Source organism: Ailuropoda melanoleuca, chromosome 4 (genome assembly GCF_002007445.2).
Source record: "Ailuropoda melanoleuca isolate Jingjing chromosome 4, ASM200744v2, whole genome shotgun sequence".
Classification (NCBI taxonomy): domain Eukaryota; kingdom Metazoa; phylum Chordata; class Mammalia; order Carnivora; family Ursidae; genus Ailuropoda; species Ailuropoda melanoleuca.
The window spans coordinates 45,250,402-45,266,480 of record NC_048221.1 but is presented as its reverse complement, the minus strand read 5'-3'; the positions used below and the strand labels follow the sequence as shown (position 1 = coordinate 45,266,480).

At 44.7% G+C, this 16,079-nt stretch overlaps 1 protein-coding gene across 9 annotated transcripts in view; it reads right to left on the bottom strand.

The window, feature by feature from the left end:
- ITPR1 (inositol 1,4,5-trisphosphate receptor type 1) overlaps window positions 1-16,079 on the bottom strand; it is a 328,561-nt gene that overhangs the window by 98,699 nt on the left and 213,783 nt on the right. For all 9 annotated transcript variants that reach the window (XR_004624746.1, XM_019800455.2, XM_034658671.1 and 6 more), the window contains 2 exons: window positions 13,186-13,318; window positions 10,979-11,169 (listed from right to left, as the gene is read on the bottom strand). Coding sequence is in view for 8 of the 9 variants with exons in the window: in XM_019800455.2 (XP_019656014.1) it covers window positions 10,979-11,169; window positions 13,186-13,318 (324 nt within the window). In the remaining variant the exon portion in view is untranslated. The remainder of the gene's footprint in view (window positions 1-10,978; window positions 11,170-13,185; window positions 13,319-16,079) is intronic.

Here is a 16,079-nt window from a genome sequence, read left to right as displayed (position 1 = left end):
GCTCCTCAGACTGCAGTGGGGCCAATATGGTCATGTCATTTAACCTCAAGATACCAACTGTCTGGCTCCTTACAAGTCCTAACTGAATGCTGACCATTAAACTACTGGGAGGTGGAATGGACACAGAATGAGCTCCTGACAAAAAGTAAGAGAGGAAAGAGACCAGAGACATCCAGGTATCTCCCCTGGGCAACAGGAGGGCTGCTGGTGAGCCCACTGAGCAGCACACGGAATACAAGAGGGCAAATGGGGCAGAGGAGGGGAGGTGACAGGTGTGCTTGAGGTCATCCTAACCTAGAATGAACACAGCAGAGATGCCCAACAGAGATTTGAACAGAAATCTAGAAATCGGCAAAGAGGTGGAGTCGGGAGCCACACCTTTGGGAGTTGTTGGCATGAACGGTAGCTGGAAGCCATGGGAGGAGATGAGATCACCCAGGGAGTTTGGAGAAAAAGAAGACAAACAGGCTGGAGCTGAGGCTCCAACATTTCAGATATTTTAAGGTTAACTAAATGCCCGCAGGCCAGCAGGAAACCTTTGCAGGAGGTACAGAAATAGCAGAGCACTGGGCCATAAAGAAGTGACTAATTTAAAATGTGGTGGTCTGGGGTAGGGTGGTCAGCGAGGGCTTACAGACGGAAGACCGGCAATCCCAGGTCTCTGGGTTCTTGAGCCACATGCCAAATCCCCACAGGAAAGAGCTGCTTTAGTCTGCCTTCCAAATCTGTGTTGAAAGGTGATGAACAGGGGTAATGGAATATATCTGAGTAGAGACAGTGAAGGAAAGGGAAGATCACCTCTAGGAAAAAAGAAGTCTACTAAAACACAATTCCACTGCCCCTGTACACCATTACTCCCCTGGGGGGAAAAAAAAAAACAAAGGAAAGAAAAAGTAGAAACCTCTCTTTCCCTGAATTCCTGTTTATTAGGAGAGTGAGTGGCCAAAATATCTCGGGACTTAGGATATTGGTCATCTGGTGAATATTTACTAAAAACCCATTGTTGCATGCCAGGGGATGAAGAGCACAGAACAAAGAGGAAAAGACATGGTTCTTTCCCTTCAATAGATTAATATTTAGACAGCAAAGATTCAACAAGCACAGGGGTTGGCAGAGATTTCTGTAAAGGGCCAAATGGTAAATATTCGAGGCTTTGCAGGCTATACGGTCTCTGTTGCAACTATTCAACTCTGCCCTCATAGCATGAAAACAGCCAGAGATAATACTAAAGGAGTAAGCATGGCTGTGTTCCAATAAAACTTTATTTACAAAAGCAGGCCGTGGACTGGATTTGACCTACTGGCCATAGTTTGCCAAGCCCTGGACTAACACATCACAAGCCAACAGAGGAGAATGTGGTGTCAGCCTGGAAGTTCGTAAGCAGCATTCCCTCCTTAGAAGTCATTAAGGAAAGTTAGGAAGAGCACAGACCTCTTGCTAGACCTAAACGAAGAGAAAGAAAGAAGGAAAATCTGGGCTTGTAGTGGATTTAACAGGATAAAGTAAAATGATGGTTCAATATATAACCCTTTCCAAGTCTTCTCTGACATTTTTTTTTTTGCTCTTTAGTCAAATTTTGAAGGCCCATGGAAAACCTGAGAATTCCTTTGAAGACACCTCTTAGAAACCAATTCCTGCTTCTAGGTTTTGCACAAGGGAAAGAGATTAACATTCTGCTTCCAAAGATCTCTCCGTAACCCCCAATCAATGCAGTCCTCTCGTGGAAGGCCAGAAGAGCAGATACATGCACTTGCCCACTTCTGCCTAAGTTGTTGGCTTTACTATTCAGGAAAAAAGAAAAATACTGGGTCTCCAATTCCTCTAAAAACATGAAAGTGCCAGGGTGCACTTTCTCCTAGGAGTACCTCAGCAGGACTGCGCTTCTGATACCCAAGTGAGGACGAGCCACAAACATATGTGCTGACAAGCCTTGCAGTCGTTTCTGGCTCTGAACTACAAAATGAAGCCAATAGGCCCATGCCTTCTCTGGTGCCCACCATCACTTGGAGAGATGCTACGACCAGGATTGTACTGTGCGAGGGGTCACTTTCCTTTTATAGGAGAGGCACTCATGTCTTATGTGCCCAAGAATGGTAACCACCTTTGAATGTTGAGTTTCTATCAAAACCTGAATTTTGAGACCAAAAATCTTAAAAGACCTTTGTTCAGTGATACACTAGTTTCCTGGGAATGGAGAAGAAGGGTAAGAGGGTAAGGTACATATGTCAAAGAAATTACTTGGACAAAAAAAAAAAAAAAAANAAAAAAAAAAAAGGGAAGACAAGTAAAGGCCTGGGGTCAGAGAGCACTTAAAACCACAGAGTAACTGGAATGCCCTTCCCTTTCCACTTCACCCAGAATGTCTGTCACTATAAGTAACCAGTACCCAAGGCACAGAAGTGTCCTGACCTTCTGGACTGCTAACATCATTTCAAATATATAATCAGAGGGACTTAGGTAAACGGAGGATGAAAACAAATAAAACAGAGCACCCCCTTGGCCCACTGGATCGTAAACCACTAGATAGAAGCAAAAGCTCACAAGTCCACTTTTTGAGAAGATATCTATTTAAAAAAATGAGTCCATTTTTTAAAAAGATTAATTTGTTATTTGAGAGTGAGCAAGAGTGTGACTGTGCGGGGGGTGGGGGAGGTGGAGGGNGGGGAGGGGGCGGGAGGGAGAAGGAGAGATAGAATCTCAAGGAGACTCCCCGCTGTGCATGGAGCCTGAACCCCATGATCCTGAGCCAAAATCAAGAGTAAGGAGCTTAACCAACTGAATCCATTTTTTAAATAAAAAACATTTATTAATAAAAATAATCAGCCAATTTTGAGATCTTTCTATGACCCTCACAACTGCATGAGGCACTTTCTGTTGTCTAACTGTCCCAGGAGCCCTGTGAGGGGGACACTGTTAGCTCCTGCTCTCCAGTTGGCAACCATGCCCCAGGTCCTCGATAGGGACGTGGCAGAAGCAGGGCTCGAACCTAGATCTTCCTCATTCCATACAGTCAGTCCCCATGGCAGCAGCTTACAGGTGTGCAGTGTCTACTGGGGCAGGCACTTTACCCCCACGTTACACTGTTTTACCCTCTCAACAGCTCCATGAGGAAGGGACTTAGTTTTTCTAACTCTTATTTTACAGATGAGAAAGCTGAGTGAGTTTCAAAGTATCCTGAGAAAGTCCAAGGTCACCTCACTCACCAAGGGCAGGGCTGGGATTCCAACACAGGTGTTTCCACTCTAGAGGCCAAGCTCCTTCCCACGTCATAGGCTTCCCTTCTAGGCAGTGTCCCCGAAGTCTCTGACTCTTTGCACCAACTCTCAAAGGAGGGCCAAGAGGCAGCTTCCCAGCTTCAGCTAAAGGGCAGAGTGTCCAGGGAAGCCTGCTGGGGACAAGCCACCTGCCTCCCTCTTATTTCAATTCCAATGGCTCCCAAACCCCTCACGGTGGGGCAGGGGGAGGAGGCTTCTGACTGTGGCAGGCCACATTCATTTCCCACATGGATAAAACCTGAGGTCAGAAAACACCACTCAGAAATGACTCATTTCTGACTTCCCTGCCAAAAACAACACCCTTTTACGTAACTTGCTCACATACCAATCTCCTGCTCCTTCTAAGGGTGAGTGTCCTGTCAAACCAAGGCTGCTCTTCCTCACAAACTGGCCTTCCGTTTCCAGCAAAGGCAAATCAAATCATCCTTTCTGGCTTCATCTCTGCTAACTGGGGTCAGAGGCAGCCAGACCAACATGCTTCTCCAACGTGCTCTTCTGGTGACTTCTTCTGGAAGGGGTGGGAGATTGCTTATCTAATATTGGCTCTGGGGCTGATTCTTAAGCCAACCACAAAAAATAAGTGTGCGGTGGGGAAAAGGCCCCAAGGACTAGGGATCTCTCTCAGATGAGTATGCAAGCCAGTTTCCTGATGGAACAGTCTCACATTTTCCATCTCCAGCTGCGTACGTGCAGAAAAGAAAGCCCTTTCTGGGTGTGTCTGTAGGCTAGGCTTGGCATAGGGATAGCTGTGGGCAGCCACTTGATACATAAAATTCACTGTGCTTCTGCAACCGGAAGCAATTAGTCCAAAAAAATTTTTTTGTTATGTCTGTCCCCTTAATTTGCTATGAGACTCTCTATGGTCATGTCAGCACATATATCCCTGAACATCTTTATTTGCTTAAAAAAAAAACAACCCAAAACACAAGATAATATTCAAAGATATACCTTACTCCTCCTCTTCTCCAGGTGAGGACAGCCTCTACCCTCCTGCAGGGAAGAGGAAGCAGAGGGAACTTCCCCCGGGGTGCTGGTGGGAACGTCTCAGGAGGAAGGAACACAGAAATTGGCAAGGACTTGAAGGACGGATATGCAAGTGCCGTAAGACTTGCTGAGCCCTGAGTGTGCCAAAAATTAATTCATAAGCAAATGCTTATTTTATAGTTTCCCACTTGCTACAAAACACCAAACTGAAAGGAAAGATTCCTTCTGAGGGCTGGCAGGAAGGGGGTGAAACCAGAGTGGGGAGGAAAAGCAGGGGTTGCTCAAAGTGAGGCTTGATTCCACGGCTGGGCCGTGTGTCACTCCCCTTGGCAGAGCCCAAGGGCGGTGGTACCATCTCCTTGTTCCTATAAGCAGAGGGTTCATTTACCATGAAGTCTGAGCTGCTCTGATGGCACCCTGGTAGGAGGAGTTTTGGAGATTAGATCTACCTTCAGATAAGCCAGGGTACACATGGAAGATGCTAGAAGACTTGAGACCCTAGGAGTCCATTATGCCAGGCTGCGAAATAGCTTAAATTTGGCTTCCTGTCATTTCAGGGCTTTAGATGATGAGACAGATAACAATGTTTCAAAGTCAGAGAGCAAACTCTCTCTGTGAGGATTCCTAGCAAGCACTATGTGTCTTGATTTTTGCGTTCCCATGATTGAATCCTCCAAGGTCTGGGCAGTGAAATTCAGAACTTTTGGAGAGCTACAGGCCCCAAAGACTTTATCCTTAGGACTGGGTTGAATATTCACAGATCACCCCAAAGGGGAACAACATGAGTTATCACTTCTGCAAGATTGGATTGAATTTCCAGGAAGAACAAAGTTCTTCTATGGCAGACAATGATGTCTCCCTCTTTTTGAAACTTTAGCACCCAACTCAGGGGTTGGACTGGCCCATGGTAGGTGCTCAATCAATTATAATGGAGGGCGGAGCCAGTCTCTACATGTGCCTACCCCCCAATTCTCTCCTTGATGCACATGCCCTCCTCTCAACAAGAGGTGGTTTATCTCCCCTCCTCTGAAGTTGGGCTGACCTTATGACTGCCTTTGACCAAAAGGATGCGGCAGAAGTGACATTCTAGGAACCCCTCTGAGCCCAGGACTTGAAAGGGTTTGTAGCTTCCACTTTCTGCTTCTTGAAACACTACTTAGAGCCCAGCCACCAGGCTCTAAGAATTCTGAATGACATGGAAAGGCCACGTGGAGGAGAACCATGGCAATCTGGGTGACAGCCCCCACTGAGCTCCCAGCTGAGAGCCAGCACCAAGTGCCACAGTCACACAGGCAGCCACCATAGCCGATGACCCAACTGAGCCCATGCCAAGATCACATGGAGTAGAAGAACTGCCCGGCTGAGCCCAAGCCCCCAGAATTGTCACAGGTATCAGAATGACTACTGCTTCAGGCCACTCCATTGTGAGGGCCCTGCTAAGCGACAGAGCTAAAACAGGGGGACAGGAGACAAGAGGCACATCCTATTTGGTCTAGTTCTGTAGCTCTGAGTAAGTCAGAACCCCCACGGAGCTTCAGTTTCCTCACTGCTATGATGGGGGCCACGCATGCCTGGTACAGTTCCCAGCACAAGTGGAGACTCAAATGAGACAGCGGGAGTGGAAGGACTTCTTCATCAATAGTAAGTGCCCGGGCCCAGCGAGAATGGACGCTAGTCCTGCTGTCTTCTCTACTGAGCTCTGCAGCTGTGGACCCATCCCTGGCCCACTTATGCCTCTGTCTCTGAAGATGACGAGGACTGACCTTGTAGGAAGGCACAGCCATCTTTCTTTATGTAGCACCTGCTTCCTCGGATCTTTACCATCATCCTGCAGAATGAAGCCATCACAGGCAAGGAGGTGCTCGTAGAGCCAAGCCGCCCTGGTTCAATTCTTAGCTCTGCTACTTACTGACTGTATGATCTGGGGCAAGTTCCTTAAAGATTTTTCATGTTCATTTCCTCCTTTGTAAAAAGCGGTAATTATGGCACGTGCCTCCCATATAGAGCATGGGGTTTAAGTGAGCTGATATGTGACAGACACTGGAGCATAGTTCCTGGCTCACAGTAAGCATTTAATTGGCCATTATCATCATCGTTATGGTTTTTACTTTCGTTAATTTTTTAAATGATCATACAGTAAAACCGACTTTTTTTTGGTATACAGTTCCACAAACGTTCACAGATGGATACACTCATGTGGCCACCACCAAAAAGCAGGACGCACAACAGCACCATTGCAAGAAAAACACCCTTTTGCTGTTTCTTTATAGTCAAATTGTCCCCTCACCGCTAATCCTGACAAACACTGACCTGTCCTTCATCACTACAGTCTTGTCCTTTTGAGAATGTCATATAATTAGAACCACATAGCATGTCTCCTTTTGAGATTGGCTCCTTTCACTAAGCATAATGCCTTTGAGATGCGTCCAAGTCATTGCATTTATCATACTTCATTCCTTTTTACTGCTGAATAGTATTCCATCGTAGGGCTCACCTGGAGTTTGTCCAATCACCATAGTTTTAATAATTATTTTCATGAGCCAAGGAACACTTCAGAAATGGAACCAGCCAACCATCACTACCAGGTCTTAGGAATTCCTGGGAAAATATCTAGTAACTGCTTAAAAGTTCTGACTCACAGTGACAAGGAACATAGGGGTCCACACTTGCGCCTCACCCTTGATAGACACAGGAATAGAAACCCAGGAATAACTTCCTTAATCCCACACAGACCCAGACCGGAAGGTGGGTCTCAGTCTCCTCCTTCATGCAAAACAGACCCTAGATCCTGGGAAGAGGTGCTTACAAGCATACTGCGGCCCTCTTCCTGGATAGTTCTGAAACCCTGTAGCCCTCCATGCTCGCCTGCGATCACCTCTTCTACTGCCTGTCAGTGAGAAACATTAATCTATGGAAGCCCGCCTGACCTCAGACCAACTTCCCTTCCTGAGACCATAACATGACAATCCGACCAGGAAGTGATAATGGGCACAGAGTTCCGGCTGGAACCGACCCTGCCTTTAATGGATTACAACATTTCAGCAATCATTAATAGTCACGATGGCAGCTTTAACCCAATTCAGACTAACTGCCCAGCTGGTCCTGTACTACTCCAAACCAGCTTCTCTAAAGCAGGATGAAATTTTACATCCCTCCCCCTGGGGCTTCAAGGTTCCTGTCCTTAAGTGGCTCCACACAAGCTGAGTTCCCGACTTTTTCTCCAGAGAAAGGGAAGCTCAGGGCCAAGGGGGATCTCTCCAGTCAACTCTGGGCTAGAATGAATTTTCCTGGAACCACAGGTCTCTGTTGAAACAATGGGCTAGATTCTCCCCTCCATCCTCTGAGGTCACTGGGAGGGGGGGAGGCGGGGAGGACAGGGAGAGGGAGAAAAAAAGAGCGAGCACGCTTGCCCTGGGGGCTCTGCCCTCCCATCCTGGCTCACCCACTCACTCGGGAGCACACTGGCTGCCTTAAGAGAAAAGCTCTCCACTCCCTCTGAGGCTGAACGACTGGAACTCTACCGTGGCATTTCATCTGGAGCTTAAGCATATGAGTAATAAATGTGTGAAAACATGAAACTAATATTCATAATTACTTTACAAGATAAAGAACTTGAAGGAAAAACAGCTTCTGTGTGCCTTGCCATCACCATCAGGGGTACACTGTGAAAAAACACGGCATCCTGCCAGAACCTCAGACGTCGTCTTGCCAGCCAGCCTTAGCACCAGCGGCCCTCGGCCCCCGCGAGCCCTTTCCATGCTTCATTATTCCTTAATTAATGGTGCTTTCATGCGTCTCGTCATCCAGACTCTTTAAAGCCTCAAAGAGCCAACTGGGACCTCTGACCTTCTCATCTCCAACATCCGTTTAGGTGGCATTTTGGCCAACATTTACGAACGATCAACAGGCGTAGGCTCCAGCCTCAAGCAGGAAGTGTCAGAGAGTCTGCATGCGCTATAGGCTGTCCCTGACCCTCTTGGCCCCCTAGGTTCGGTATCTCTCTTTCTCCCCATTTTTTCTTTTCTACTGAGGTATAACTTGTATACAACAAAGTATACCAATTTTAACTGTATGGATCACTGAGTCTGAAACAGGTATGTACCCACATAACCATAAATATCTCCAGTACCCCGAAAGGTTCCCCTGTGCCCCTCCTAGAAAAATCTTCTCCCAAGTTATGACCATTTATCATAGAATTATTTTCAGTTTAGGTTCTCATTAGCTCTTCCCTAAATTACTGCTAATTAGCTTTTTAATTATTGGGCTGCCTCCTTCTGGGCCTTCCTTTCCTCAGCTCATCTGTCCTACACTGCCAGATTTATAGTCCTGAATTGCAGCTCCAAGGCCCTTTGAAGGGCTGTCCTGTATTGCATACAAACTCTCCTGCTGCCAGTCCCCATTCACTGCCCTATGCCCGCTCTGCTCAGTCTGAGGGACACAATTCCTGTCCTGCCAGCACCCCTATTGCTCCTATGCTGGGCCTCCTCTTCTCTCCCAAGCAGCACAATACAGCCACCCCATGCCACAGATCCACACCCAATTCCCACCTTTCAGACCCACAGCCATCCTTTAAAACCAACGTCATCAAAAAACCTTTTACTGACTCCTCACACAGATGTTGTTACTTTTTCCTTGGAGGGTCCACATTACCATTCTTACCTTTCAGATGGCCTTGCCATTATCCTTGAGACAGAGCTCCCTACGTGCATTCTGTTTACATTCTTTTATCCTTGCTAGATTTTTTAATTTCTTGAAGACTGAGCTTCTAGGATTCTAGGATTTCTCTAATTACTAAAGCTTTAAAAGAAAACTGGGAAGGGGAAGGAATAACCCAACTACTTCTTTCATCAACAGAGAAGAAAAAAAACCTGTCATTCACTATCAAAAATCTTGTCAATAAAGCAAAGACACAAGAGAGGACATAATAGCAGAAATAAAGTGGTAAGATGGTCCTTCAAACTGAATACATGTGATTTATGAAAAACTCACCACACTGCCTTCGTTTTTCATACTTGGCTATGACTGGAGAAAATTCTCAGAGACCAACTAGCTCCTGTTTCTAGTCACCACCGCCTTGCAGACCTACTAAAGCACTCTGTACCCACAAAGTGCTCCATAAATGTTCAGTTCACATGATCTGTCATGGGAATCCTGTGGCGGGAAGACAAGGAGTGCTTGATCACTGCTTCCGCTCTGACACGGCCGTGGGTGGGCCACATCCTAATGATGAGAAGGACCACAGGATCCATCCACGCTCACGGTCAGACTCACATGTGACAAAATCAAACAGCAATCCCAATGTTCACAACTCTGGCACCGACGTGATCACTCAGGCACGCAGTGGACGCTGCTACCAGCACAAAATCTCCACTTAGGGTGGCGCCTAATAATGCACTTCAGAAGTGGGTGTGAGGGCAAGCTGGGATTGGAGTGCGAGGAGACAGGACCACCGCAGGTGGCTGTGCAGGTCGTGCAAGGGGCAGGGCGCCTGGGAGAGTGAGCAGTGAGAAATGCAACCTGGCCTGGGACGAACCTACCCACAGCAACGTACCCTCTTCTAGTCTGCACTAAGATACAAGACTCCATTAATCCAGACTCTGATTTTAAGTCTGGGCCCAAGAATTTAATGTCAAGTCAAATATACACATCAGGGTGAATGAAGTTTATGATGTGTTAATTATATCTCAATAAAGCTGTTATCGAAATGTAGGTGTATACACACACACACAGAGCTAAGTAAACCCTTACTCAAGAGCCAACAAAGAAGGAAGACTGCATGAAGAAGGGGATGATAAAATACTTAAAGAAAGAATTTTAATTGTCATTTCGACGTGAAAATTACAAATGTTATTAAATTCATTAAAATTGCTTCATTAAGGACTTCTATCAAGAATTCTTTCAAGTTTTTATTGTTTTAAAATATATATCCTCCTATCCAGCTACCAAAAATCATCTACACATCTTTGACTAACCTAGCCTGACTTACCCCTATTAGTTCAAATTTGTGTTATTAGTTCAAACAGTTTTATTGAACTTTTCACTTGAAAGGTAGAAAAATTTATAGCCAGCAATAACTGCAGTATCTGTAGATATAAAAATTAAATCTAAACAGCACACACAGCTCAAACTGCCTTTTGGTCACCCTCTGATGGGACTGTCTATGATACGGGATAAAAACTACAAATAGGGGCGCCTGGGTGGCACAGCGGTTAAGCGTCTGCCTTCAGCTCAGGGCGTGATCCCGGCGTTGCGGGATCGAGCCCCACATCAGGCTCCTCCACTATGAGCCTGCTTCTTCCTCTCCCACTCCCCCTGCTTGTGTTCCCCTCTCTCGCTGGCTGTCTCTATCTCTGTTGAATAAATAAATAAAATCTTTAAAAAAAAAAAAAACTACAAATAGACCTCATTCAATCACTCACTGAACAAACATTTATGGACTTCCTACCGTGCCCCAGATCTTGGATCAATTTTCTTTGCACACCCTCAGCAGTTTATCAGTTTTCAAATGTAAGTTATGTTTTGAAACCAAGTCTGAATTATGACTGAATGACCAAGGAAGATACTGGTAGAGTTTGTTTTTCATAAGAACACAATTTTGTGCTCTAGGAACGAGCTGTCCATTCTAGAAGAGCCTTGGCATCGCACAGGTGCCTGGCTCTCAGGACAGCTTCTCTTCCTGCTCAGCAGGGATGCCACACTGCAGCAAGCTGCCCTCTTACCTGTATGGTGGTGTTGCCTCCTTCCAGGAGGGCGATGGCCAGGAGAATGCTTTCGTGAAACACTCGATCACTGGACGCGTTCATTATGAGGTCAATGACCAGATTGGAGGCGCCCTCCTTGTCGAGGTGGCACTGAACCTCAGCCAGGCTCATCTCGCCCCTGCTCGTGGAGCTGGACCCAGAGCCTCCCCCTAGGAAGATGGAATATTGTTCTTATTAACCACAATCAGAGCATATATTGCATACTTACTATGTACCAACACTTAATGCACTAAATGTTTTAATGGTATTAGCTCTTTTAACCTTCTTAAAGACCCCACAAGGAACATACTAATTATTAGCACAGAGATGAGGTCATTTGTCTTCGAGGAGGACACACAGCTTGTAACAGAGATGGTATTTGAATGCAGGTAGGTAAGATGAGGAATGACGTATTTCCAGCAAGAGACCTAAAGCCACCCAGCCAAGACTCTCCCTGACATTAAACTACAATGACTTGGTGCAGAATTACTAAAAAACTTGTGAGTTTAAGAGACAAACCAAACTTATACATGTCTTAGAACATATAGCCTATAATACAGCCTACAATAATCACTTTAGCCCTATCTAACAAACCCACCCAAACTCAACCTTTCACATAATTTATCTGTTCATTTGTTCATTCAATAAATAGTTACTCAGTGCTTGGCATGGAGCCAAGAGCTGGGGCTAGAGAGTGAAGAAAACAGATGAAATTCCCATCCCCACTGAGCTTGAGATGACATGAATAAACTTAAGAAGATAGGGCCTATGTCATTTAGTGGAATGGATTCCAACTGTTTAGAAAGTGCCTACATAAGAACTTGCGTTGCATTGTTATTGGCAATAACTGAAATGTTAATGTTCATGGAGACATGGGCTGATCAATTTCAGAAAGAAGAAAATCATCTACCAGTCCTTCCCCGCAGACCTCATTCAAATGCCACCTCCTTTGCACTGCTTGCCTTTACTACCTAGGTCCATCAGAGCCATAATGCAGAGTAGAGACTGGGTTGCGTCTCTCTCTTCTCTTTTACAGCTTTTTAAAGGAGAAACGGTCTCTGCTACATTTCTAAAACACCCTCATAAGGCCTCCCAAGGGCCTTACATATTTGTGGAATGACCCTACTACAGAAAGGAAAGAGAGAGAGTTTTGAGATGTTATGCGAGGAACTTCTGCTTGAGAATCCCTGGGAACTTTCAGATGAAATGCTAACGTCCTGTTCCTGGGACACTCTGAGAACTGTATCGTCACTGAAGCTGTAAAGCCCCATGAAGTGAGCAGATATGCTTCAAGTTTTCATTTGGTGAGAAACTTAAGATCCCTTCCAGAAATTGCTAGGATAGCTTTATTAATCACCGAGTATTTTGGTGCTACCTACAGAATGCCCCCAAAACCGACAGTGCATAACAGTCACCATTACAGACAAGGACTCAGCCAACTCCCATTTGTGCTTCAAGCGAGCACTGAACTCCTGGCCCCCCCTGAAAACCCAAACCAACACCCACAGTGGAGTTCAACGTTCTTGCAACTTTTGCCTGTAACTGTGAGGTTTTGCAACCTCTTTGAGGATTTTTTTTTAAGCAATTTTATAGAGGCTTTTTTTTTTTTTTTTTGTAAACTCCCTTAAGAGTTCGGGAGGAACACAGCACAGGCACTAGAATTAGATATATTGAGGTTCAAATTATAGACTAGTCGCTAAAAAGCTTCCATTTTTTTCTGTCAAAAAGGGATAACAGCAGTACCTGCCACATAATGGGGTACTTGGAGAAGCAAAGACGAAGGTCAAATGCTTGGGAGAGCCCTTGGGTACTCAGTAGGTGTGCAATAAATGGTAGCTTTCACCGTCCTCCCTGCTAACATCATTGTTCTTTAACATCATGGGAAGAATGAATCCTCATGAGCACAAGAAAATGGGCAGTAAAATCAAGTTCCTTGAGTCATTCAAAAATCACCCAGAGGATTGCTGTGCTGGAAAGGGGGGCAAAAGACTTAGCCAGTATCTAACTGCAGGGAAATATTTTTAGATACCACTTTGATGGTAGACCAAAGACAAAACAAGTTGCTAGAAAACACACTTGCCACCCAAATTCATCTGTTAGTTTCAACCTGTTAAGGAGAAACATGTAGCTCTCATGTGGCACACTCGGTTCACACGTGCAGCTAATTAGCACACCACACGGCCTACCTCCTCCCCCAGGCTTGCTGGGTCCTCCTGGTGACAGCGGGCCATTGCCAAAGCTGGTGAGGCTTTCTCTTCTTCCTGAAGGTCTGATGTTTCCATAGTAACGGTTGACCAAAATTTGCCTGAGCGCCTCACCCTTAATTCAAACAGGATAATGAAATCAGGTTCTGAATTTAATGCATAACTGAGCTACTAATACTCAAAAAACAGGGGGTACTCAGTTATAATTGGCTCGGTTTCACTCAGAGAAAAAATAAATTATTAATAAAAGCACTTGGAAACTCTGAAGTTAACTTCTTCAATATTTTCTCAGGAAAGCACATCATTAAAAAAAAAGCAGCAATCTGGAATATTAAGTATCTCAAGTTCTCTCTCTCACAGTGATAAACACAGAACATTAATTTTGAAGGGCAACTAACAATAACAAAACCAAAAAAGTCCCTCTGGGGTAAGCCAATAAAACCCAGGCAAAATGAGAATTTTACAGGTCACCTTTCACATAGCAATAAAAACTTGTTACCCCAGACATAGGGTTTATTCCCAATATCGTAAGAAAATATTAAGATACAAAAGTAATACCGCATAATGATATAATGAGCTGAAAGTAAGCCTTTCTTATAGAAGCAGTCAATGGGTCAAGTGGTGAAGAAAAAATAATGTTACAGAAAACAAAGTAGGGGCAGATGTTAGACATGCCAATCAGAAAACAAGCACCATGAACGAAATGAGTTTGACATTTTCTTTGAAATAATAAGGGAGGGGAATAGGTAGGGATATAGATGAGGTAAGAGCAGCCGTGAGTTGACAGCTGTTGAAGCCGAGTTAGGAATGTGGGTTCTTGGGTTCTCAAAACTCTTACGGTTCTTCTTGTACATATTTGAACATTTCGGTAATACGATGTTTTAAAAATATAACTATCAAAGGAATCTTGGACAGAAGACATAACGACTCTTTCCCACAACACCAATCAAAAAAATAAAGCCGTGATTTGTTCTCTAGTACTAGTGGACGTTAGGAAGCAGTACAAAGCAGCAGGATCTAGTCTCAGCTCTATTCTATGTTCAGTCCTGCTAAGTGACTCCTAGACCACCTCCTGATCTGGAAGTTTCTGAAAGTCAGAGGCTGTATGGTTCTCCCTCAGACTTTCCCAGGGACAAAGTAGTAAGGCACGGAGCTCCTCTGGCACATCGTCAGGAAAGCTGAGTGAGAAGTCTAGCAGAGGGAAGGGGTGTTGAGATATAGCGGGAGTCTAAAATAGAGGCTCAAGAGTTCTTCTGAAGAGACCTGCAATGGTAACGCGAGTCAGTAGAATTTAAAGTGATTTGTTAATAAGCTCCAAGAATAGGTCTGGAGACTTCAAGTGGGGTGTCTGCAAAACAAGATGGGAGGGAGCAGATGGGAGGGTGAAAAGGGCCCTGAGAGTGGCAGGGAGGCTGGGGTGCCAGGAGGACATGGGATGAGGGAACAAAGGAGAAAGGTAGAAACTCCTTAGTTCAGCATCAAAATCATGTAAGGTCCCAGGGCTACACTGCCAAGCTTTTCTTCTTTCTTAATTCGTGCTACTGGTCAAAGACTCCGGGGACAAATTGGGATGGGATAAATAGGAGGGGGGTGGGCAGTACTGATTTTTAACTCAAAGTTCAGGAAATGGAAAAATCTCTGTTTTCTTCTCTCCATTCCACCCACAAATATGTCTCTCGTTGTAGTTCAGCGAGGGAGGGTGCTTCCATTAGCTCATGAGACTTGTTACCCACCGTGACTGACTGTAAATACAAAATTCCAAGAGTGCTTCTAATGGTAAGCTATTTATGAGGTTTTCACGTACTTTTTAAATAGACTGCATTTGGTACAATATTTTTTAATGATTTAGAAAGCCACATTTCGTTATAAAGATAAAGCTTAGCTGGTGTTTACATCTCCAGCACCAATACAAACACATCGATGCTCTCCAAAGCAGTCGCTGGGAACATGGTGATTTGAAAGGCTGACTTCAAAAAATGAGAGAAATACAAATTTCAAAGGATCATGCACAGAAGCCAACCCAGAAAGAAAAAGGGGAAAGAAAAGGTTACCTCCATGCTGAATGTAACAGGAGATTAAATATGACTTCCTTTTTTCAACATAATGATGTATCAGTTTGATTTTCTTTCAATAACATACAGTCTTTGAATTTCCACAATAGGGAATGGTTGGCAGTAAACCATCCTAATTCTCTAACTGAATCCCTCTGGGCAGCACAAGAACATTATCTGAGAGATAGATGGCTGGGTTGAGACCTACAAGCTGCAACTACTAAAGATAGCCAATGTAGCCATCGTGGCTAGGATCTGGAAGATCGTAGGTTTGAATGGTCAACTCAAAGGTAGGGTGAGTGTGACCGACCAACCAACAAACACACATCTTTAAGGAAGTCTCAACTACAGCCTTTACACTCCAATTCCACTTCAGGCAGGAGCAACTCAAGTTAGATTTTCCACTCCTTAGCTTGAGGGTAATTGGCAAGACTGTGGTCAGTTTGCAATCAAGCAAGCGGGAGGTAAAGAAGGGAAACATGCCATCTGGGAACACGTGGACTCCAGGAACAGGAACTTCACATTTATGCAGCCTGGATGCCAACTGAAGTTACAAAGGGATCTCACATTACCATTTTGTCTCTCCTTCCACAGAAAAACCCTAGCGGTTACCATAGCAACTGATGCATCAAATGGTACATTTTCCCCCATAAGAGAATATCATGAAATGTGCTAATTATGGAAAAACACACACACATACATTCTACCCTACAAACTTTTATTTTTTTTTCCTTCTTAATTATAAGGCTTTTGGCACATATTCACCTCACCTTCTCTCCACACACACACACAAAAGTTTAAGCCGCAAGGGAAAAAAAAACACAG